Source organism: Vipera ursinii (assembly GCF_947247035.1).
Source record: "Vipera ursinii genome assembly, chromosome: 2".
Taxonomy (NCBI): domain Eukaryota; kingdom Metazoa; phylum Chordata; class Lepidosauria; order Squamata; family Viperidae; genus Vipera; species Vipera ursinii.
This window is the reverse complement of record NC_139513.1, coordinates 24,662,746-24,686,382: the sequence shown is the minus strand read 5'-3', so window position 1 is coordinate 24,686,382 and position 23,637 is coordinate 24,662,746. Positions and strand designations below refer to the sequence as shown.

Sequence of the window (23,637 nt, the reverse complement as noted above, 5' to 3'; positions counted from 1 at the left end):
AGAGGCTTCAACTGGTGCAGAATGCAGCCGTGCGAGTTGTGATGGGAGCTTCCCGATACTCCCGTGTAACACCTCTTCTCCGCGAGCTGCATTGGCTTCCAGTTGCCCTCCGGGTGAGATTCAAGGTGCTGGTAATGACCTATAAAGCCCTAAATGGCTTGGGTCTGGACTATCTAAGGGAACACCTGCTGCTGGCATCATCTTCCCATCATCCTGTGTGCTCCCACAGGGAGGGCCTTCTCAGGGTACCGCCGGTTAATGAATGCCGACGGGTTATTCCCAGGGGAAGGGCGTTCTCTGTGGGTGTGCGTGCCCTATGGAACCAACTACCTATGGAACTTAGGACTGCCCCCGACCGTCGCTCATTTCACCGGGACCTGCAAACTTGGCTCTTCGAGCTGTTTGGCCCAGACTGAGGGGTTTTTAATTTTAATTGGGTTTTAGATTTACTTTTGGGGCTTGTATTTAATTAATTGTTTTAATTGATTTTAATTTTTGTATTTTATGGTTTTAACTGCCCTGTAAACTGCCCTGAGTCCTACGGGAATAGGGCGGTATACAAATTCAATAAATAAATAAACAAAATAACTGGAGAAGTATAAGTCGGAGTAGGAGGTGGTGACACTAATGATACTACATTGTTGCCAAATTTTTCTATAGCATACTGACATAAATGCCAGAGATGTAGAATTTCAACAGCAGCCCTAGGCTCCGCATGTAAAGTAGTTCCGATTTTTTCCCAATCTGTTAATTTTAAAGATCCCTTTTCTGGGTACCATAAACATTGAGCAGAAACGTCCTGAACCAGCCGGGAAAGGCTTCGCTGAGATACCTCATGACTGTCCTTTTTTAATAAAAACCCGAGTTCCTCAACATGCTTCCTTTGCAATTCAGAAAGCGAAGACCCCATACTTACAGAAACCCGAATAGAGTGTTGACGGTGCACCAAGTCCTTGCCGGACGAAGTATTGGGTCCCTGTTCAGGTGCCACGTGTAGTATGAAAGGAGACTCACACGAATCTTGAGCAGCTGTCTTCTTTATTGGTTAACATTCACTCATATATGTATGTCTTAAACAATAGCTTTAGCGGTTAAACATTAGCAGTTTACATGCCATCCCGAAACTGGTTGTTTTTCCTTATCAATTGCTTATCCCTTTCAATAAATAAAAGGATTAATACATGATCCAGTTTCCTGCATTCCATAAGCTTATCTTTCTAATTTAAGATCTTATTTTTCGCATGTTGTCTCAAGCACACTTTGTACACTTCCTCTGTAGTCCTTGTCTGAGGTTCGCCATCCAAGACAGGAACATACAGAACGTATACTTCAAGATGGACTCAGAAAACATGCCTACATAAATTATTCTTCAATAAACAAGTAAATCCTTCAACAATAAATTATTCTTTTATGCATTGTGAATATTGACTGCTGCCCTTATGGCAGACGTCATGGAAGTGTCAATCCAACCATGTGGCTGACTCGTGTGTTCACCAGCAAAATAGATCCTCTCTTCATTCTGGGCCAATATCTGAGAATAATGGGTAAACTGGTATGGGGTGTACGCGCTGAATGCTCCCCTAGAATATGGATCAAGGTTCCATTTTTGCACCACGTATTTTCCACAGACTGATTTGAGATAATTTTTAGGTACTTGATGGATTTCCACAAGATCATCCATCACCACATCAACACACTTTTCATCACTGAGTGCAGTATAGAAGTCAGAGTCAGAATACCAAACATAGGATGCTAGAAGGACACCTATTCCATGAGGGAAGTCATGATTTGGATAGTAAATCACTCGTGATGGGAGATCTGTGATTGATCTCCCTCCTCGGATCCCATCATTCTCCCAAAATTTCTCAGTGCAAACCAAGGCAATTTTAGTAGCACTTGCATAAGTCAAAGATCGCAGTGCACGGGTCTTGGGAATGGAAAGAGGTGGCACAAACTTGATGAGTCGTGTGGCTGGTGCTGTAGCTGTGATGAGGACATAATCAGCAACCAGAGATGCAGAGCCAGTCAACCATTTGTAGAAGATTCTCACTTTGTTGTTTGTGCGAAGTATCTTCTCCACAGTGCAATTGAAATGGACAATTCTAACCATTTCCCGGAAGAAACTTTGAGGAAGTTGATCAAATCCATCAACAATTTCATCAAAACTGAGATGAGAGAAGGAAAAAACAAATACAAGTTATTTCTAAGTTATCTCAAAAAAGTGTGCCTTGTTCTTATTTCATTCTTTGACAAAGTGACTAAATTAGTAGACCAAAGAAATGCTATGGACATAGTATACTTAGATTTCAGTAAGGCATTGACAAAGTAGTACATAACCTGCTGCTTAGTAAGCTAGAAAAAGGTGGGATAGACAACATCATCATCAGATGCAATTCTAGCTGGCTGACAAATGGTACTCAATGGGTATTCCTCAATGGTACTACATCCACATGGAGAGAAGCAAGCAGTGGGGTACCACAAGGCTCCGTTTTAGGCCCAATACTCTTCAATACCTTCATAAATGACTTAGATGAGGGAATAGCTAATACAATCCTACATTGTATAAACAGAGGCATAGAATCAAGGCCATGCAAAGTATCGTACCACTTTATAAAATTCTAGTAAGACCACATCTGGAATACTGCAACCAATTTTGTTTACCATACTATAAAAAAGATGTTGAGACTTTGGAAAAAGTTCAGAGAAGAGCAACTAAAATGATCAAAGGCCTGGAGAGGAAAACATACGAAGAATGGTTGCAGGACTTGGGTTTGGCTAGTGTAAAGAAAAGAAGACACAGGGGTGACATGATAGTAGTATTCCAGTATTTGAGGGGCTGCCACAAAGAAGAGGGGGTCAAATTATTCACCAAAATACCAGAGGGCAGGACAAGAAACAATGGTTACAAACTGATCAAAGCGAGAAGCAACCTAGAATTAAGGAGAAACTTCCTAACAATGAGGACAATTAACCAGTGGAAATCATGGGCACTCCATCACTGGAGGTTTTTAAGAAGAGACTAGAGCTAGACAGTCACTTGTCTGAAATGGTATAGGTTCTCTTGCTTGAGTGGGGGACTGGAATAGAAGACTTCCAACGTCCCTTACAGCTCTATTCTATTCTATTCTATTCTATTCTATTCTATTCTATTCTATTCTATTCTATTCTATTCTATTCTATTCTATTCTATTCTATTCTATTCTATTCTATTCTATTCTATTCTATTACAGTCCAACATCAATTATTTTAGCACATCTACTTGAGATCAAAGATTAGTTAATTTCTTTTTCAGTTCAGTAATATTTTAACTGTCATAGTTGCCAAGAAGATATCAAATATAATTTATAATCTAAAAAAGGTTAGAGGAGACAAAATTTAACAATCAAAATAAATAACAAGAAATGCACTAAAAATAATAATAATACAAGAAATAAACTATTTTTAAAAGTAGTCTTTGGTTTCCCCCCCCACACACACACACCATCTCGTTTACCTGTTATTCGCAAAGATTAAATGATCCATAACAGAAAGAAGGAATGAGTAATGAAATCCACTTTCTTCATTCAGGAAGTCACCAATCATCTCAACAGCTCCTTTGCTCAAATTTCCTTCCTTAATGAGATATTCCTAAAATACAAAGAATATTTGATGGGGAAAATACTGAATTTTGCCATTCATGAATACACAGTAGAATTCTTCTTTGATTGCATGGATCTAATGCTAAGGCAGATGACCTTAGGAAGTTGAAAACTGAAGTTCCTGGAAAAGTGCAGTAGGCAGGTGAAGGAGGCAAACAGCATGGCAATACATCCATAGGCCACCACAGTGATAGCAAGCCATAACACATGTATCAAAGGTGACACACTATGATGCTTTGGGTGACATGCCAAGGTTCATCAACATCCAACAACAACTATTCTCGAAAGCGGGCCCCATTCTCACACGATTTTGGGGAACCTTAGAGGTCACGCAAGAGGACTATGCTCCATTTGGAGCCTCTGAAAATCATGTGAGAACGGGGCAGGATTTCTCATGGGTTTAGGAGGCTGTGGAAGAGCCTTCATTGAAGACACTTTACAAATGAAGCCTTATGCAACCCAGACAGTAGTGAGATTTAGCCGGTTTGCACCACTTCGGCACAACCGGTAGCTAACCCAAGCCCAGAATGGACTTCCGGAAGCGGCATCCACACAGAGAACCAGTTGTTTGCATATCTGAATCCCATCACTAGACCCAGAGCAACCTCAGGTAGATGGCAGGGTCTACCAACAGAAAGAAAACACCACCCGTGGCAGATCCTGAAAAGTGCCGATCACAGGCACAATCCCCAAGAGCTCATGCCTCAAAATAATAAGAAGCTGTATTGCCAATTCCTCTCCCCCCCACTACAACAGCAGGGAGAAAGGAATTAAATTCTCTTTCTACAAAACCAGTTATGTCGTTAATTGTAGGAGAACAATAGGCAGAATGGGTGAGTGGGGTGGGGTAGGGGTGGGTGGAGTTATGTGCATCATCAGCACAGAGTCATTAGGTTCCCACACGTGGTCCAAATTCATCCTCCTCTGAAAACTCCGCTGACCCTTGACTTGCACCAATGTGATGCTGAGACTTGGCTGACTAGATTCTTGGGAATAATAATAATAATAATAATAACAACAACAACAATATTGGAAGGAACCTTGGAGGACATCTAGGCCAACCCCTTGCTTAGGCAGGAAATCCTATACCAGCGGTAGGCAACCTTGGCTCTTTAATGACTCGTTCTAGGTTGCTTCTCTCCTTGATTAGTTTCCATCTCTTGCTTCTTGTCCTGCCTTCAGGCGCTTTGGAGAATAGCTTGATTCCCTCTTCTTTGTGGCAGCCCCTGAGATATTGGAACACTGCTATCCTTCACCCCTCGTCTTTCTCTTCATTAAACTACACATACCCAATTCAGGTAACTGTTCCTTACATGATTTAGCCTCCAGTCCCCTAATCATCTTAGTTGCTTTTCTCTGTACTCTTTCTAGAGTCTCAATATCTTTTTTACACCTTCTATGCTGCAGTTTAAATAGATGGTCCTGATCCTTTGCACTTGACATTAATATAGGATGATGCATAGTGAGTAAAGGAGGAATGCAGGTGTCATTTTTTTATTTTTTTAGTAAAATCATTGTACAATTCTGACACCTGCAGGTTATTTTTCCCTTTGCTTTTTTCCATTGGTAAATTCAACCAGGCAATTCTCTACCATTTTGACCAGTTCTGACCGTGGTCATAATAAAATGCATATGCGTCTGATGTAAATTTCTCCAAACATATTTTTCTTTTCTTTGGAATTTTGATAAACATGGCTAGGCTTGGCAAATCATTTTCTTCAATCTGTTTTGTACATTGCTTCTTAATAAATCCTCTTTTCTGCAAGTTTTCTCTGATAGATTTTTTTAAAAAATTGGCAAACTACATTGCAAACTTGAAAAAGCAGGGACATTAGCCAAGTTGCAGTTCATTCATTAGACTGGTTCAAAACTGCATTGTCAGCCAAATGTGACCTTTCCCCTTATCATTAGTGTTGAAAAGCTATAGCAAGCTATTAATATGGTTCACTCCCCTTTAATTTCCCTAGACCGCTGATGGTATTTTTATAATCATATTATTGGAAACAACATAATCATCTGAAGAAGATAGTGAGACCTTTAATTTTGTGAGAAGAATGAATGACACTGTCAGGTTTACCTTTGTGGAAAACGAATCATATTTTTCCTTCAGAAGGGTACAGTTGTCTGTGACCTGAGCAAGGGAATACATAGAGTTAGTTGCAACTTCCTTCCAGGTGCAACAGTCTTTGTATTTGTCTTGAATTAAGTTGGTCTCCCCATATAAATGAAGCAAAAAATAAATAAATCTCCTGTTTTGCTTGTGTGTAATTTGTATCAACTCCTTGAATGTTCTCCTTTGCTCATTAAGTGGGCCTGCTCCAGTGGTGGGATTCAAATAAGTGATCAACAGGTTCTCTGTGTGGATGCCACTTCTGGAAGTCCATTCAGGGCCTGGGCAACAAAAAATTAGCTACCGGTTCTGCCGAAGTGATGCAAACTGGTTTAATCCTACCACTGGCCTGGTCCCATCTCTATAAATATTGGTGGGGTTGTGTATTTATAGAGAGACGGCAGCTCCAATCATGCCTTGCTCGAACAAGCACGAAGCTGAAGACACCAGCCTGAAGATGACGAGTGGGACTTCGTCGATATATATATATACATATATATATATATATACATATACATATACATATACATACACATACATATACATATACATATATATATATATATACATATATATGTGTGTGTGTGTGTGTGTGTAAATTACTAACAAAGAATTAAGGGAGACTAAGATGCATTTCTGACTCTTTAGTCTTCATCTGTCAGTCATACCCTTCTGAGATTCGAACCTGGGCTGATTGCATATTAGGCAGTTTTTTTACCTCTTGAGCCACAGGTTCTCTCTCGCTCTCTGTTAGTTTTCTGCAAGGGGAGATATGCCTGTTCGAAAGGCTGAAAACAGGAAATAAAGATTTGCCCCATGTTTGGGGCATATATATATATATATATATATATATATATATATATATATATATATATATGTAGATCTAGAGTCTCGGGTTTCTTCCCGCGTTCCTTTCATCTTCAGAAAGTTGTGGCGACGTTTCGACGAAATCCCATCCGTCATCATCAGGCCGGAGTGTTCCTCCTGCTGCTTCCAGGCTGGCTGTTCCTTTCCTTCCAACTGCCGGTGGGGCTGTGTTCTGACTGGGTGGAGGCGTGGCCACGCGGGAAGAAACCCGAGACTCTAGATCTACACGAAAACATACATATATATATATATATATATATATATATATATATATATATATATATATATATATATATACACACATATATATATATATACACACACACACATATATATATATATATATATATATATATGTACATATATATATATACATATACATATATATATGTGTCTGTGTGTGTGTGTGTGTGTGTGTGTGTGTGTGTGTGTGTGTGTTTTCTGAGGTTTTCGCGGGTGTTTGTATGTGGATCTTTGGTCATTCAGGTTTTTCCCCGCATCGAGTTGAAGGTGTAGGAGCAACGTTTCGACGGAATCCCATCCGTCATCCTCAGGCTGGTGGCTTCAGCTTCCTTCTTCTGGGAGAAGCATGTGGTAGTGGCTGTTTGTTCCTCTTTTTTAAACTGCCAGAGGGGGTGTGTTCTGTGGGTGGAGGTGTGCTCTGATTGGGTGGGGGATTAAGTGTGTTCTGATTGGGTGGGAGTGTGTTTTGAATGGTGGGGGTGTTCTGATTGGGTGGGGGTGTGTTTTGAGTGGATGGGCTGGTCTCAGCTCCCAGCCTTAGACCTGAGCTGGTAAGTTGTGCTGCTTTTGTTTAGCTTCGTGTTTGTGGTGGTGCTATGTTTTTATAGTGGGTGTCTGTTTGCTTATTGTGTGGTTTGGAGGGGTTTAAAGTGGCTGATGTTGCAGCTGTAGTTAGGTTTCTGTTTTGTGGTTGTGCGTCCTTATCATTGTGGGTTCAGATTTGCTTTTTGAATGGTTGTGTGGTGGTGGTGTCATGTGATGTTATCATGAGTTTGGGTCTGGTATCATTCTTGGTGGTTGGAACTCGTCTGTCAATCAAGGCGGGTTTCCAAATGGCTGGTAGGCGAGAGGTATCATCTCGTTTGTTCATGCTGTGGGGGCGTTTTTCTATGGTCTCCCCAAGATACACAAAGAAGGAACCCCACTCAGACCCATAGTCAGCTCCATAGGCTCACCTCTACAAAATCTAGCCAAATTTCTTGCCAAACAACTACAGCCTTATGCAAATTCCATCACCTCACATGTACAAAACTCATTCCAATTCATAGAGATCATAAGTAAACTAAACTTACAGCCCTGTGACCTACTTGTGAGTTTTGATGTCATATCCCTCTTCACCCAAGTGCCAATCAAAGAAGCCTTGACAGCTATCCGAAATAAATACAACCCCCCAAAACACATCCTAGATCTGACCAACCACTGCCTATCTAGCACATACTTCATCTACAATGGACAAAGATACAAACAAATGGAAGGAGCACCCATGGGATCACCCCTCTCACCTGTCATTGCAAACCTCTACATGGAACACTTTGAAACCCTCGCTCTAGAAAAATCCAACTACAAACCCAAACTCTGGCTCAGATACCCTTCTGAGCCATACCCTTCTGAGATTCGAACCTGGGCTGATTGCACATTAGGCAGTTGTTTTTACCTCTTGAGCCACAGGATCTCTCTCGCTTTGTTAGCTTCTGCAAGGGGAGATATGTGTCAAATGTTAACTATTTAGATTACCTTGCTAGGCCCCAAACATGGGGCAAATCCCAGGTTCGAATCTCAGAAGAGTATATATATATATATATACACACAAATCTTATTGTCTGTTTCAGCCTAACCCAAGGCCATCCACAGGCTGTAGTCACAACAGTGACAGCTCATATTTGTGTAAATTTTTTTGGATTGCTAACAATCCCTTTAATTCTTAGCAATCCAAAAAATTTACACACACACACACACACACACGTGTGTGTGTCTGTGTGTGTGTGTTTGTAGATTTTTGGTCTTGGTCTTAAGATTCGGGTCTTTTCCATGTAAGATTGAGGGTGTCTTGGCGACATTTCGACGAGGTCCCACTCGTCATCTTCAGGCTGGTGTCTTCGGCTTCGTGCTTGTGCGAGCAAAGCATGATTGGAGCTGCCGTCTCTCTATAAATATTGGTGGGGTTGTGTGTGGTGCTGGCTTTGTTGCTGTAAGCAGGTTGGTTGGCTGTGTTGTTACATCCTGATTGGATTATACACAAAGAAGGAATACCACTCAGACCCATAGGCAGCTCCATACGCTGACTACTAGACCTACTAGACCAAACCAACAGGGACCTACTCACTGTTCACTTCAAACTCAGCAACAAAATCCACCCAGCACTCTGGGACAAATCCAAACTACTAGCCCTCTGGAGAGCCGAAACAGAAACCTCCCACAAGACAGAAACACACACCAACAAACTCCACAGACTAGAAAAACGCCAGAAGCCCAACCTCCCTCCACAGCAACTCATGAAACAAACAGTACATAACATATCAGACAGGACCCTCACCATAGCAGAAACCAATGTGCTTTCCTAAGGATTCAACTTTGCAGTCGCCCCCAAACGCATCCCCACTGAAAACAGCATATGCGAAGTTGAAGCCTCCCTAACCAAAATCAACTCAGATGAAGCCAATAAAATCAGACTTGAAGTCACCAACGTCCTCTGCTCCAGCAATCCACCTAGAAGCAACTTACATAAAGAAGAACAAAAAGCACTCACCAACCTGAGGAAAGACAACAACATAATCATTCTCCCAGCAGACAAACGAAACATCACTGTGATGATGAACACATCTGACTACCAAGCCAAACTAGCCAACCTACTCCAAGACCCCGCTTACAAACCTCTAAACACATACCCCACCACCTACCTGGAAAAAACCACCAAATCCAAAATAAAAGCCTCTCCCGTCAGTGAAGAGATCCAGGAAAGAATCATCCCCAGAGAGAAATCATTCAGATGCCCCAAGCTCTATGGCCTCCCCAAGATACACAAAGAAGGAATACCACTCAGACCCATAGTCAGCTCCATAGGGTCACCTCTACAAAATCTTGCCAAATTCCTTGCCAAACAACTTCAGCCCTACACAAAATCCATCACCTCACACGTACAAAACTCATTCCACTTCATAGAAACAATAAAGAAACAAAACCTGCAACCCAGCGACCTACTCGTGAGCTTTGATGTCATATCCCTCTTCATCCAAGTGCCTATTAAAGAAGCCTTGACAGCTATCCAAAACAAATACAACCCCTCTAAGCACATCCTAGGTCTGACCAATCACTGCCTAACCGACACATAATTCAGCCACAATGGTCAAAGATACAAACAGATAGAAGGAGCACCCATGGGATCACCTCTCTCACTCGTCATCGCAAACCTATACATGGAACACTTTGAAACCAACGCCTTAGACAGGTCTGAACACAAATACAAACTCTGACTTATTTATTTATTTATTTATTTATTTATTTATTTATTTATTTATTTATTTATTTTTGGGATTTATATGCCGCCCTATCTCCCGAAGGATTCAGGGCAGCTAACAACAGTAAAATACAATGATACAAAAGTTAAAAAGAATTAAATTAACAGACCCAAAAGATTAAAATTAATAAATTAAAAATTTAAAAAAAAATAAAAAAAACATTAAAAAACATTTTAAAATCCCTGTCATCAGTCCACGTCAGCCTGATGAAAAAGGAATGTTTTAAGGCCGCGGCGAAAGGACCGGAGATCCGGGGACATCCAGAGCTCAAGGGGCAGTTGATTCCACAGGGCTGGCACTCCCACAGAGAAGGCTCTCCCCCTGGGGGTCACCAGCCAACATTGTATAGCCGACGGCACCCTGAGGAGGCCCTCTCTATGTGAGCGCACTGGGCGATGGGAAGTCATTCCCGGCAGCAGACCATCCTGCAAATATGCTATGTAGATATGTAGATGACACTTTTGTAATTTGGCCACATGGAAAAGAAAAACTGGACAACTTCCTCACACATCTCAACAGCCTACACCCCAAAATACATTTACTATGGAAATAGAAGCTAACAACCAACTCCCCTTTCTGGACGTCCTAATCTACCAAAAACCCAATGGTTCCCTAGGACACACCATCTACCGGAAAAAAACACACACCAACCGCTACTTAAACGCACAATCCCACCACCCCCCGGCACAGATCAACTCCTCAGCCAAGACCCTCATTTCCACAACCAAATGCCTAGCCGACAAAGACCACCTGAAAACAGAATTACACACTCTCACAAATGTATTAATTTCCAACGGATTCCAAAGAAACACAATTACCAACCTAATCCAAAGGGAGACACCCCCCAAGAACCAAGACACAGAACAGTTCAACGGCATCGCCCTCCTCCCCTACATTAAAGGCGCCACATATAAAATCTGCAAAATTCTCCACAAACACAATACCAAGACAGCCTTCGGCACCGACCAAAAAATATCCAACATCTTAAGAAACCCCAAAGACAAGATCCAGCTTGAAAACCAAGGAGTCTATGAAATAACATGCAAAAGCTGCCCAGCCACATACATTGGACAAACTAATAGGAGAATAAATGCATGCATCTCAGAACACAAGAACCCAGTCACCAACAGGACCTTATTAAGGATGCTTTTGTGGATTTTTATTCTAAATTATATGCTAAGGAGAAGATTAATGAAAAAGACATTGATGTATACTTGGAGAATGCTAGCATCCCAGTTCTTACGCAAGCACAAAAAGAGGGGATTAATCAATTGATTACAGAAGAAGAAATTCTTATAGCAATTAAGGAATTGAAGGTGGACAAAGCACCAGGTACGGATGGTTTGACTGTGGCTTATTACAAAAATCTACAATTAGAGATGATAAAACCGTTAAAGGAACTGTTCCAGACAATTCAGAGGGGGGGGGGGAAAGGTGCCTCCGTCTTGGAGAACTGCTTTCATATCTTTGATTCCGAAGGAAGACCAAGATGCTACTCAAGTTAAAAATTATAGACCGATATCGCTTTTAAATACAGATTACAAGATATTTGCTAAGGTGTTGGCTAATAGACTGATGAGGGTTCTGCAACAGGTGATTCATGGGGACCAAACGGGGTTTATTAGGGGTAGGCAAATGAAAAATAATGTGAGGCATATAGTTGATGTGTTAGAGTTTTTGGAAAGGAACAACCAGATCCCTGCGGCGCTAATTTTTTTAGATGCTGAAAAAGCTTTTGATCAATTGAATTGGCAATTTTTGATGAAAGTTCTAGATAAAATGAATTTTGGGGAAAATTTTTTACAACCGATTAGGGCATTATATCAAAAACAAACTGCCCGAATTATAGTTAATAATAGCCTGACAGAAGCGTGTAATATTGAGAAGGGCACAAGGCAAGGGTGTCCGTTATCGCCCTTGTTATTTGTGTTAACATTGGAGATATTATTGGTTAAAATACGGAATTCGGAAAAAATTAAGGGTATACAAATTAGAGATCAGGATTATAGATTGAGAGCATTCGCAGATGATCTGGTTGTTACAGTGACCCAGCCGGAGAACTCTGTTGTGGACCTGATGGAGATAATAATACAATATGGGAAGGTTTCTGGATTTAAAGTTAATATACAAAAAACTAAAATTCTGGCCAAAAATATGACAGCTTCGCAAAAGGCTCTCTTAGAAGGATTAACTGGATTTGAGATTGTTAAAAGGGTCAAATATTTGGGGGTGCTTCTGTCGCCCTCTAATACAAAGTTATATAAAAATAATTATGAAAAACTATGGGGGAAAATTCAAAAAGAAATGGAGAGTTGGGAAAAACTGCAATTGTCTTTGTTGGGGCGAATCGCAGCAGTGAAAATGAATGTCCTGCCTAAATTTTTATTTTTATTTCAAATGATACCAATTCTTAAGAAAGATTCTAATCTGGAGGAATGGCAGCGAGGTATCAATAAATTTGTTTGGGCAGGGAAAAGGCCACGAGTTAAACTTAAGATTATGCAGGATACTCGTGAGAGAGGTGGTCTTAAAATGCCCAATCTTAAACTATATTATGAAGCTGCTGCGTTAGTAGGAATAAGTGATTGGATTAATTTGACACAAGAGAGATTATTAAATCTTGAGGGCCACGACTTATTGTTTGGCTGGCATGCATATTTGTTGTATGATAAGAAGGTAGATAATGTGTTTAGAGTGCATATTTTAAGACAGGTATTGTTGAGAGTTTGGAAGAAATATAGACATAAGTTAGACTGCAAGATACCATTGTGAGCAATTCCAAAACACGCAATAGAAAATATAAATGTTGGTTTTAAACATGATGTGACTACGTATAAGGAGATTTTAAGCTTGGAAAGAAATGTCTGGTGTCTGAAACCATACAGCCTCTTGCGAGATGAGAAGATTGTTCAAACTTGGTTTCAATATATTCAGCTACGGGCCAGGTGGAAAGAAGATCAGAAAATTGGTTTTACAATGACTGATGAAAATCTGATAAAGCAAATTAGAAATCAGGGTCCAGCACATATCAAACGGATATATCTTGCATTGATAGAAATTGACTCAGAAACAGAACTTGTTAAAGATTGTATGATTAAATGGGCCCAAAACATCCAAGAAGTTATTACAATGGACACGTGGGAAAGGATTTGGGTGAGGAATGTAAAATTCACACAAGCTCAAAATCTAAGAGAGAATTTTTATAAAATGTTTTACAGATGGCATTTAGATCCTAAAAAGCTTGCAAGTATGTATCCGAATTACCAGCCTAAATGCTGGAGGTGCGGTGACGAAGATGCAACATATTTCCACATATGGTGGACTTGTAAAAAGGTTAAGGCTTTTTGGATAAAAATCTGGTGGAATATGCAGAAGATTTTTAAGCAGAGGATAAAGTTTTGTCCGCACCTTTTTTTGTTGGGAATAATTACAGATGCTACAGTTGTGGACACTAAGTTGACGCTGAATTTAATTACGGCAGCAAGACTCTTAATAGGTCAGTATTGGAAGAAGGAGGAATTGCCGACTATAGAAGAATGGACTTTAAAGGTTTCTGACCTGGCAGAGATGGCAAAGATATCGGCTTGTTTGAAAGATCACTCGCAAGAACGCTATATTATGGAGTGGAGAAAATGGATTGAGTATATCCAGAACAAATATGGGACTAAGAAGTTTCATGTAGCATTTGAATAAGTCTTCCTTTCTTTCTTCTTTTTTTCTGTTTTTTTATATACTTTATATTAATAGTGTTTGTAGTTATCTTATATGAGCTAGAGAGTGATAGATTTTAGAGTTTATGGTTGTTAGCATATGGATGTTTATGATTGTTTTTTTGTTGTTTTCTATACCTTGTACTTAGCTCTGGGAAGTCGGGGGAGAGGGGAGGGGGGGAAGGGTAGGGAGGGAGGGATAGGGGAGGGGTAGGGGGGACTGTTAAAGATAAAATGTATGATAAAACTTTTCAATAAAAAAAAGAACCCAGTCAGAAAAGAAGAAAAAACTTCCTGCCTTTTCCAGCACCTGGCTGGACAGGGGCAGGGGCCGTCAACATAAATGTAATAAGAGGCCCCTGATTATGTTTTTATCAAAAAATTTTACGGGGTTGGGGAGAGGGGTGGGAGATAGGGGTTGTCTGGCTTTGGGGGGCGGCCAATCAACCATAGTTCAGGCCAGACTTGGGTCTGACCGCGTGGGGGGAGTACGAGGGGTTATTGTCTCCGGGGCTCATGAGCGGGTCGTGGGATTACCAATTCCCACGACGGGGAATGGCAGCAGGCAGATAGACAGGGGGCCATATCGTTACCGGGAGCGCCGTCTCCGCTATTTGCAAGCGGTGGGGCGCTCCGACCCTCTGCTTCTTTCCCGAGGTTCCGGGAGCGAGGATGTGCAGCCTCCTGAGCTCAGGCTGGTGTACCTGAATGCCAGGTCCATGGTTAACAAAGCTCCCCTTGTTAGGGATTTAGTTGAGGGTGAGCATGCGGACCTGGCTTGCATCACAGAGACTTGGTTGGGCCCAGAGGGTGGGGTCCCTTTGGTTGACCTTTGCCCACCAGGCTTCCGGGTGCTACACCAGCCTCGAGCTCAGGGTAGGGGTGGGGGTGTGGCGGTGATTGTTAGGGAGACCTTATGTCCGCGGGAGACCACCGTTCCTCAGATAGTCGGGTGTGAGTCTCTCTTTATGAGATTTGGCTCTGGGGCGCAGTTGGGCTTGCTGCTCGTGTACATTTCGCCTAGTCGCGTAGCGGCAGCCCTGCCCGAGCTGCTCGATATCCTCTCGGGGTTGGTGGTTGAGTTCCCCAAACTTATAGTTTTGGGAGACGTCAACCTACCATCCCTGGGAGGTTCATCTGAACTTGCTCGGGAGTTCATGGCTTCCATGACGGCCATGGACCTGATGCAGGTAATTTCTGAGCCAACTCATGAGGGAGGCCACACCCTTGACCTGATTTTCTTATCTGGACGGTGGTTAGATGATCTTGGTGGGGGCTTTCCATTTATTACGCCCCTGTCATGGACCGATCATCACCTCCTGCGGCTGGTCTTCCATTTTGCCACCCCCCGCCGTGGGGGTACGGAGCCAACTAGATGGTACCGCCCCAGACGCCTAATGGATCCTGATAGATTCCAAGCGGCGCTGGGGTCCCCACCTGCCTCCATTGCTCACAGCTCGGCGGATGCCTTAGTGGAAGCCTGGGAAAGGGCAGCCACTGAGGCACTCGACCGGGTTGTACCCTTGCGGCCCCTGACCCGGCGCAGATCCCAGCGAGCTCCATGGTTCTCCGCGGAGCTCCAGGAGATGAAGCGTCGGAAACGGGGCCTAGAGAGCTGCTGGAGGTCCAGCCGATCTGAACCCGACCGATTGCGGTTAAGAACCTACATTAGGTCTTATCTCGCTGCGATGAGGGAGGCGAGGTGTAATTACTTCTCCACCCTCATCGCGTCCGCAGATAATCGCCCGGCCGCCTTGTTTAGGGTGACTCGCTCCCTTCTTAATCAGGAGGTGAGGGAGGATCCCTTGCAGGGTCGTGCCGAGGAGTTTAGTCAACATCTGTCGGATAAAATCGCTCGGATCCGGACCGGTTTGGACTCCAGCTGGGCAGAGTCTGGCGATCAGGACGCGGGCGGTCTTGTCAATGTTATCTGGGAGGAGTTTGATTCTGTGACCCCTGATGAAGTGGACAGGATTATGGGGAAGCTGAGTTCCACCACATGTTTATTGGACCTGTGCCCTTCTTGGCTGGTTTATGCAGCTAGGGAGAGGACACGAGGCTGGCTCCAGGCGGTTATATCTGCTTCTTTGAGCGAGGGTTATTTCCCCACCATCTTGAAGGAGGCGGTGGTGAGACCTCTCCTCAAGAAACCTGCCTTGGACCCAGCTGTATTGAACAACTTTCGTCCAGTCTCCAACCTTCGCTTCCTTGCGAAGGTTGTTGAGAGTGTGGTGGCGCATCAGCTCCCTCTGGTCCTGGATGAAGCGGATTATCTGGACCCTTACCAATCGGGTTTCAGGCCCGGGCACAGCACGGAGACGGCATTGGTCGCTCTGGTGAATGATCTCTGGAGGGCTCGGGATAGGGGATATTCCTCTGTCCTAGTCCTATTAGACCTCTTGGCGGCTTTCGATACCATCGACCATGGTATCCTGCTGCAGCGTCTCAGGGGATTGGGAGTGGGAGGCACGGTTCTTCAGTGGTTCTCCTCCTATCTCCTGGGACGCTCGCAGTCGGTGTTGGCAGGGGGGCAGAGGTCGACCCCTAGGACTCTCGCTTGTGGAGTTCCTCAGGGGTCGGTCCTCTCGCCTCTCCTGTTCAACATCTATATGAAACCACTGGGTGAGATCATTCGTGGTTTTGGAGTTGGGTATCATCAATATGCTGATGATACCCAACTTTTTATTTCGACCCCAAACCACCCCTGATGCCCTCGCTGTGATGTCCCGTTGCCTGGAGGCGGTTCGGGTCTGGATGGGGAGGAACAGACTTCAACTCAACCCTGACAAGACTGAGTGGCTGTACATTCCGGCTTCCCGGGACACCTGGGATGTTCCACCTCTTTCTATGGGGGGTGAGCTTTTACCCCCTGTGGATAGGGCTCGCAACTTGGGAGTCCTCCTAGATTCACGACTCACTCTGGAGGATCACATAGTGGCCGTGACTAGGGGGGCTTTTGCCCAGGTTCGCCTGGTGCGCCAGTTGCGGCCCTATCTGGACCGGGAGGCCTTATGTACGGTCACTCATGCGCTCGTGACCTCTCGCCTAGACTACTGTAACGCTCTCTACATGGGACTTCCCTTGAAGAGTACTCGGAGGCTCCAACTGGTACAGAATGCGGCCGCGAGAGTTGTCTTGGGAGTTTCCCGGTACTCCCATGTTACACCCTTGCTCTGTGAGCTGCATTGGTTACCAGTTGTCTTCCGGGTAAGGTTCAAGGTTTTGGTTATGATCTTTAAGTCCCTACATGGCATGGGTCCGCGATACCTCGAGGACCACCTGCTGCCGGCTTCGACTCCCCTCCGCCCTGTGCGCGCCCACAGAGAGGGCCTCCTCAGGGTGCCTCCTGTCAAGGAATGTCGACTGGTGGCCCCCAGGGGGAGGGCCTTCTCTGTGGGTGCTCCGGCGTTATGGAACCAACTGCCGGTAGAGCTCCGGATGGCATCAGACCTCCGATCCTTCCGTCGCGGGTTGAAGACCCATTTATTTGAACTAGCGGGTCTGGCCTGATGGGGGTACATGGGTTTTTTATATAGGCTTGTTTTATTATTCTGGTTTTAACTTGGGCATTGATTTAATTGTCTTTTAATGTTTGTATTGTTATTTATATTTATGCCCTGTGAACCGCCCTGAGTCCCTTTGGGAGAAGGGCGGTATAAAAATCTCAATAAATTAAAAATTAAATTAAATTAAAGCAACAGGACATGAAATTGACTTTGAAGGAACGAAATTAATCTCGAAAACTGAACACTACAACAAGAGAATAATTATGGAAGCCATCGAAATAGAGAAACACCCACACAACATGAATAAACGTGATGATACCTCCCGCCTACCAGACATCTGGAAACTAGCCCTAGTCAACAAACACCTCCCAGCCACGAAAACCGTCACTGGACCCACAACAACACAGGACACCACCACCAATCATCCTCACCAGACTCAACCTCAAACCCAACCCATAGACGAAATGCAACCACCATCCAGAAGCCAAACCACAGCGACATCTCCAGCTGTTGCACACACACCCAACCCCCACACAAAGGAAACAGACACACACCATGAACACAAGGCCAGACCGCAAACTGGAAGCCAAACCAAAGCCTGGGATGTTACACCACAGCCTTCTGCTCAGGACATTACATCACAGAACTCAGGAGGTTACAATGCTAAAGCTCGGGATGTCACAACACAACCAACCACCCAGGATATTGCAGCCCAGAACAAAGGATATCATTACACTAGAGCTCAGGATGTCACAAATCAGCCCATCACTCAAGTCGTTACAGCACTCAAGTCGTTACAACATTCAAGTCGTTACAACATAAAAGACTAATAGGCACACAGCCATCACCTCAGCCACACAGGATGTTACAAAACAACCAACTCAGCTACAAACAATAACTCCATCATCCAATCAGGATGCAACCCAGTGACCTACTCGTGAGCTTCGATGTCATATCCCTCTTCACCCAAGTGCCTATTAAAGAAGCCTTGACAGCTATCCAAAACAAATACAACCCCTCTAAGCACATCCTAGTTCTGACCAACCACTGCCTAACCGACACATACTTCAGCCACAATGAACAAAGATACAAACAGATAGAAGGAGCACCCATGGGATCACCTTTCTCACTCATCATCGCAAACCTATACATGGAACACTTTGAAACCAACGCCTTAGACAAATCTGAACACAAACCCAAACTCTGATTTAGATATGTAGATGACGCTTTCGTAATTTGGCCACATGGAAAAGAAAAACTGGACAACTTCCTCACACATCTCAACAGCCTACACCCCAAAATACAATTTACTATGGAAATAGAAGCTAACAACCAACTCCCCTTTCTGGACGTCCTAATCTACAAAAAACCCAATGGTTCCCTAGGACACACCGTCTCCCAGGGAAAAAAACACACCAACCGCTACTTAAACGCACAATCCCACCACCACCCGGCACAGATCAACTCCGTAGCCAAGACCCTCACCTCCAGAACCAAACGCCTAGCCGACAAAGACCACCTGAAAACCGAATTACACACTCTCACAAACGTATTAATTTCCAACAGATTCCAAAGAAACACAATTACCAACCTAATCCAAAGGGAGACACCCCCCAAGAACCAAGACACAGAACAGGACAACGGTATCGCCCTTCTCCCCTATATTAAAGGTGCCACAGATAAAATCAGCAAAATTCTCCACAAACACAAAACCAAGACAGCCTTCGGCACCGACCAAAAATATCCAACATCTTAAGAAACCCCAAAGACAAGATCCAGCTTGAAAACCAAGGAGTCTATGAAATAACATGCAAAATCTGTCCAGCCACATACATTGGACAAACTAATAGGAGAATAAATGCACGCATCACAGAACACAAGAACGCAGTCAGAAAAGAAGAAAAAACTTCCTGCCTTTTCCAGCACCTTAAAGCAACAGGACATGAAATTGACTTTGAAGGAACGAAATTAATCTCGAAAACTGAACACTACAACAAGAGAATAATTATGGAAGCCATCGAAATAGAGGAACACCCCCACAACATGAATAAACGTGATGATACCTCCCGCCTACCAGACATCTGGAAACTAGCCCTAGTCAACAAACGAGTCCCAGCCACGAAAACCGTCACTGGACCCACAACAACACAGGACACCACCACCAATCATCCTCACCAGACTCAACCCCAAACCCAACCAATAGACGAAATGCAACCACCATCCAGAAGCCAAACCATGGCGGCATCTCCAGCTGTTGCACACACACCCAACCCCCACACAAAGCAAACTGACACACGCCATGAACACAAGGCCAGACCGCAAACTGGAAGCCAAACCAAAGCCTGGGATGTTACACCACAGCCTTCTGCTCAGGACATTACATCACAGAACTCAGGAGGTTACAATGCTAAAGCTCGGGATGTCACAACACAGCCAACCACCCAGGATGTTGCAGCCCAGAACAAAGGATAGCACTACACTAGAGCTCAGGATGTCACCAATCAGCCCATCACTCAAATCGTTACAACACTCAAGTCGTTACAATACAAAAGACTAATAGGCACACATCCATCACCTCAGCCACACAGGATGTTACAAAACAACTGACTCAGCTGCAAACAATAACTCCATCATCCAATCAGGATGTAACAACACAGCCAACCAACACATACACATACACATACACATACACATACACATACACACACACACACACATACACATACACATACACATACACACACACACATACACATACACATACACATATAATTATCTTTATTTGTATATGGTATGCATGTGAATTTTGCTTATTTTACTGTGTAATATGATGATCAAGTAATCCATTTAGTTCTTCTGTTAGAGGCATGGCTTTATACATTAAACATGAGATATGGATAAGGATTCCATACATAAATGTAAATCAAACTTAGCTGGAGGAACCTAGTTGTAAACTTTGGACCTATGTTCTAACTCATCGTATATATTTTTCTTATATTAAAGTACTCTAGTTTATGAAAAAGTCAGGAGCACTGGAACCTATCAAAATCTTTCTTGGTATATATAATAAAGTGCCTGAATATATGGCATTTTCAATTTTATGCATTGCATTTAATATAGATGGATTTTTGTATAAGTGCACTTTGATAAAATTGTATCTATTTATCTCTTTAATTAGTTATTTAATATGCAAAGTGATTCTATATGGCTTAAAATTAAGATCATAATATAAAACTATTAAAACTAAAAATCCTTAAACTATTAAAATTATGAAAAACTAGACTGAATTGTGTGACTGTTATTTAATGTGCACTTTTCTGTATTTTATGTCATTTGGATTTAACATATTTTGTATGTGATATAAAGTGCTTTATGCACATTATTTCAGTAAGTATTATAACAGCCTTTCCCATCCCTGATATTATTCTACAACTCTCATAATACCAACTAGAACTATACTAGTACATTAGATTTCTCTGCTTGTACATCCAGTCTACTTCTTAAAACTACCTTGTTCAGCGTCTCCTCAAACAGCTGGTTTGCAGACTTTCCCCGCTCATTGGGGTTAAGTTGATATCCAAAGATTTCATTATTGTCAAGTGCCATTTTTTGTCTGACATTTTGAATTAAATACCAGGCATTCTTATCAGTCTGATTGAATGGGTGTAGACGAAGTTTAAACTTGTCAATGTATTCACGTACAATTCTGTGAAGGGAAAAAAAATCCAGATTTATTTGCGAGCTTATTTCTTTATCACAGCAAGCAAAAAATACAAATTTATCAGATTAAGAGTTGTTCTACTCTGGTCTTGTCTGGTTCTCAATAACCACCAAGGACAATTGTCTGTCCCTACCATAGTTCTCCTGGAATTGCACCTTAGAGACACTGCCCATGATCCAGGAAATAGCTTGTAATCCTGATGACTACTTGCTTTGATAGCAAGGCAAGACTGCATAACCCCCACTGTAAAATTATATTTAAAAAAAAGTTTCACACCTCAGTTTTCCATCACAGAAACATAGTCTTTATAGGAGACTATGTATCTATCCATAATTTAATAGAGAAGTTTGCAGTAATAGCACAGTTTCCAAAATGACACAGTTCTAGTCCTACTCTCTGGAACTCTCCACCACCATCCAAAATTTAGCTGACCTTGACACAGCAGGCATTTCCGAAAGCTTTAAAAATGTGGCCATTTCCCCAGGTTTAGGAAATGAATGCCCTTGAAATTGGCTACAGCTACCACTATGTAGAGATTTATTATGGCTATTGTTATCAGGTGTCTTTCAATGAGTTTTACTTTTTTTATGCTTGCCCTGTTCACCGCCCTGAGTCCTCTGGGAGAAGGGCGGTATATAAATAAAATTATTATTATTATTATTATTTTATATGGACCACCCAGAAATGATGTGGCAAGATGTACTAGTCTAGTGCAAACTTTCTGGATAGTTTTCAGAGTCAAGTCCTTATCAACACAACTGTTGTCCTCTTCCAGTAAGCATCTTAACAGTTATCAACTTTAGCCGCCCTGAGTCTTCGGAGAAGGGCGGGATATAAATGGAATTAAAATAAATAAATAAATAAATAAATAAATAAATAAATAAATAAATAAATAAATTATTAAATGTGAATGAGTTTGCCTCTTACATCAGATGATGGATGGAGAAAGACCTTTCAATCAATCTTACCTGTGTTTTGTGGGCAATCGCATTGGCCCCACATCTACATACCAGCCTCCTTCTCGGTGCGTCTTTATGCGTCCTCCCACACGGTTACTGGCTTCCAAGATCACAACCTAGGAGAAAAGAGTGCTGATGGGGAATGGATTGTTCTAATTTCTCTCTCTTCTCATAAGGGTTTGGTGATCTGTACTTAGGTGTGCCTCCTCCAAATTTCCCTTCGATTTCACATGAACATTGATTTACAAACCCTGCATCCCACATCCTTATTGCCTGGCTGGAGCTACAGTATATTCTCTGTTGGCTATTAATATATTACAGCAATTATTATAAACTTTGGTCCTTTTATTCCTCCTCCTCCTTCTCCTCTTCCTCCTCTTCCTCCTCCTCCTCTCTTCTCTCAAAGCCTGCTTGGACGAGTCCCTACAGTTGTATTTTCAGGAGTGACTTGCCATTGCCTCTTTCCTGGGTCTGAGAAAGAGTGACTGGCCCAGGGTCATCCAGCTGGCTTTGAGCCTAAGGCAGGACAAGAACTCACAGTCTCCTGTTGCCTTAATGTCTCCTGTTGCCTTAATGTCTATGCTATATTGGCTCTTCTAGGAGGCCATCAATTAAATAAAAAATTCAAATAGTTGAAGTAAATATTCACAAACAAATAATAATTTTTAGTCTTTATGTTATTCGTCAAATATAGAGGTAGTCCTCAGCTTACAACCACGATGGGGACCAGAATTTCCATTGCTGAGCAACGCAGTTGTTAAAGGAGGTGGGCCCAATTTTACTACCGGTATTATTATTTCTTTGCCATGGTTGTTTGTTTGTTTGTTTGTTTCGATTTATATACCACCCTTTTCCCGAGGGATTCAGGGCGGTTTACAGGGCAAATTAAAACAGTGCAATGTACAAATTAAAATAAAATAAAATTAATAGCCCCAAAAGAGTTTAAAATTTTAAATTTAAAACCCCTCAGTCCAGGGGTTAAGCAAATCACTGCAGATGTTAAGTAAGTCACATGGTTCTTAAGCGAATTCAGCTTCCCCCATTGACCTTGCTTATCAGAAGCCAGCTGGGAAGGTTGCAAACAATGATCATGTGATCCTGGGATGCTGCAACCATCATTAATGCATGCCAGTTGCCGCACATCCAAATTTTGATCATGTGACCATGGGGATGCTGCGACAGTCATAAGTATGAGGATTGGTCATAAGTCACTTCTTTCGGTACCTTTGAACTTTCAAATGGTTGAAAGTCAAGGACTACGTCAACTTGCCCATCCCCACCCATCACAATGACCACTTCTGTTCTGAAACCATCCCAAACACACCTAATTTATCTTTGAATTAACTGACTAAAAGGCAGTTGGGTAATTACCTGATGTCCAGCTTCTCTGAGTAATTTGGCAGCGGTCAGCCCACTTATTCCTGCTCCAACAATCACAACTGTCTTAGGCTTCAAGCTCCTTCCTAGACTATGTCTGGCAACATCCAGCCACTTTTCATATTCAGGATCTTGGAAACAATCTTCCAGGTTGGTAACATGATTTTCTGATCTCAGCACCCTCAAGAATAATAAAAGAAGTAGTACTAG

General features: G+C 42.6%; 1 protein-coding gene across 1 annotated transcript; it reads right to left on the bottom strand.

Moving 5' to 3' along the window:
• Positions 1 to 1,340: 1,340 nt before the first annotated feature.
• Positions 1,341 to 23,637, bottom strand: LOC310633359 (L-amino-acid oxidase-like; the record flags this gene model as incomplete). The annotated part of the gene is made up of 6 exons (XM_083351061.1): positions 1,341 to 2,165; positions 3,494 to 3,627; positions 5,716 to 5,769; positions 20,881 to 21,076; positions 22,060 to 22,166; positions 23,422 to 23,637. Coding segments are annotated over 6 exons (1,464 nt in total), but the record flags the coding sequence as incomplete, so codon positions are not given.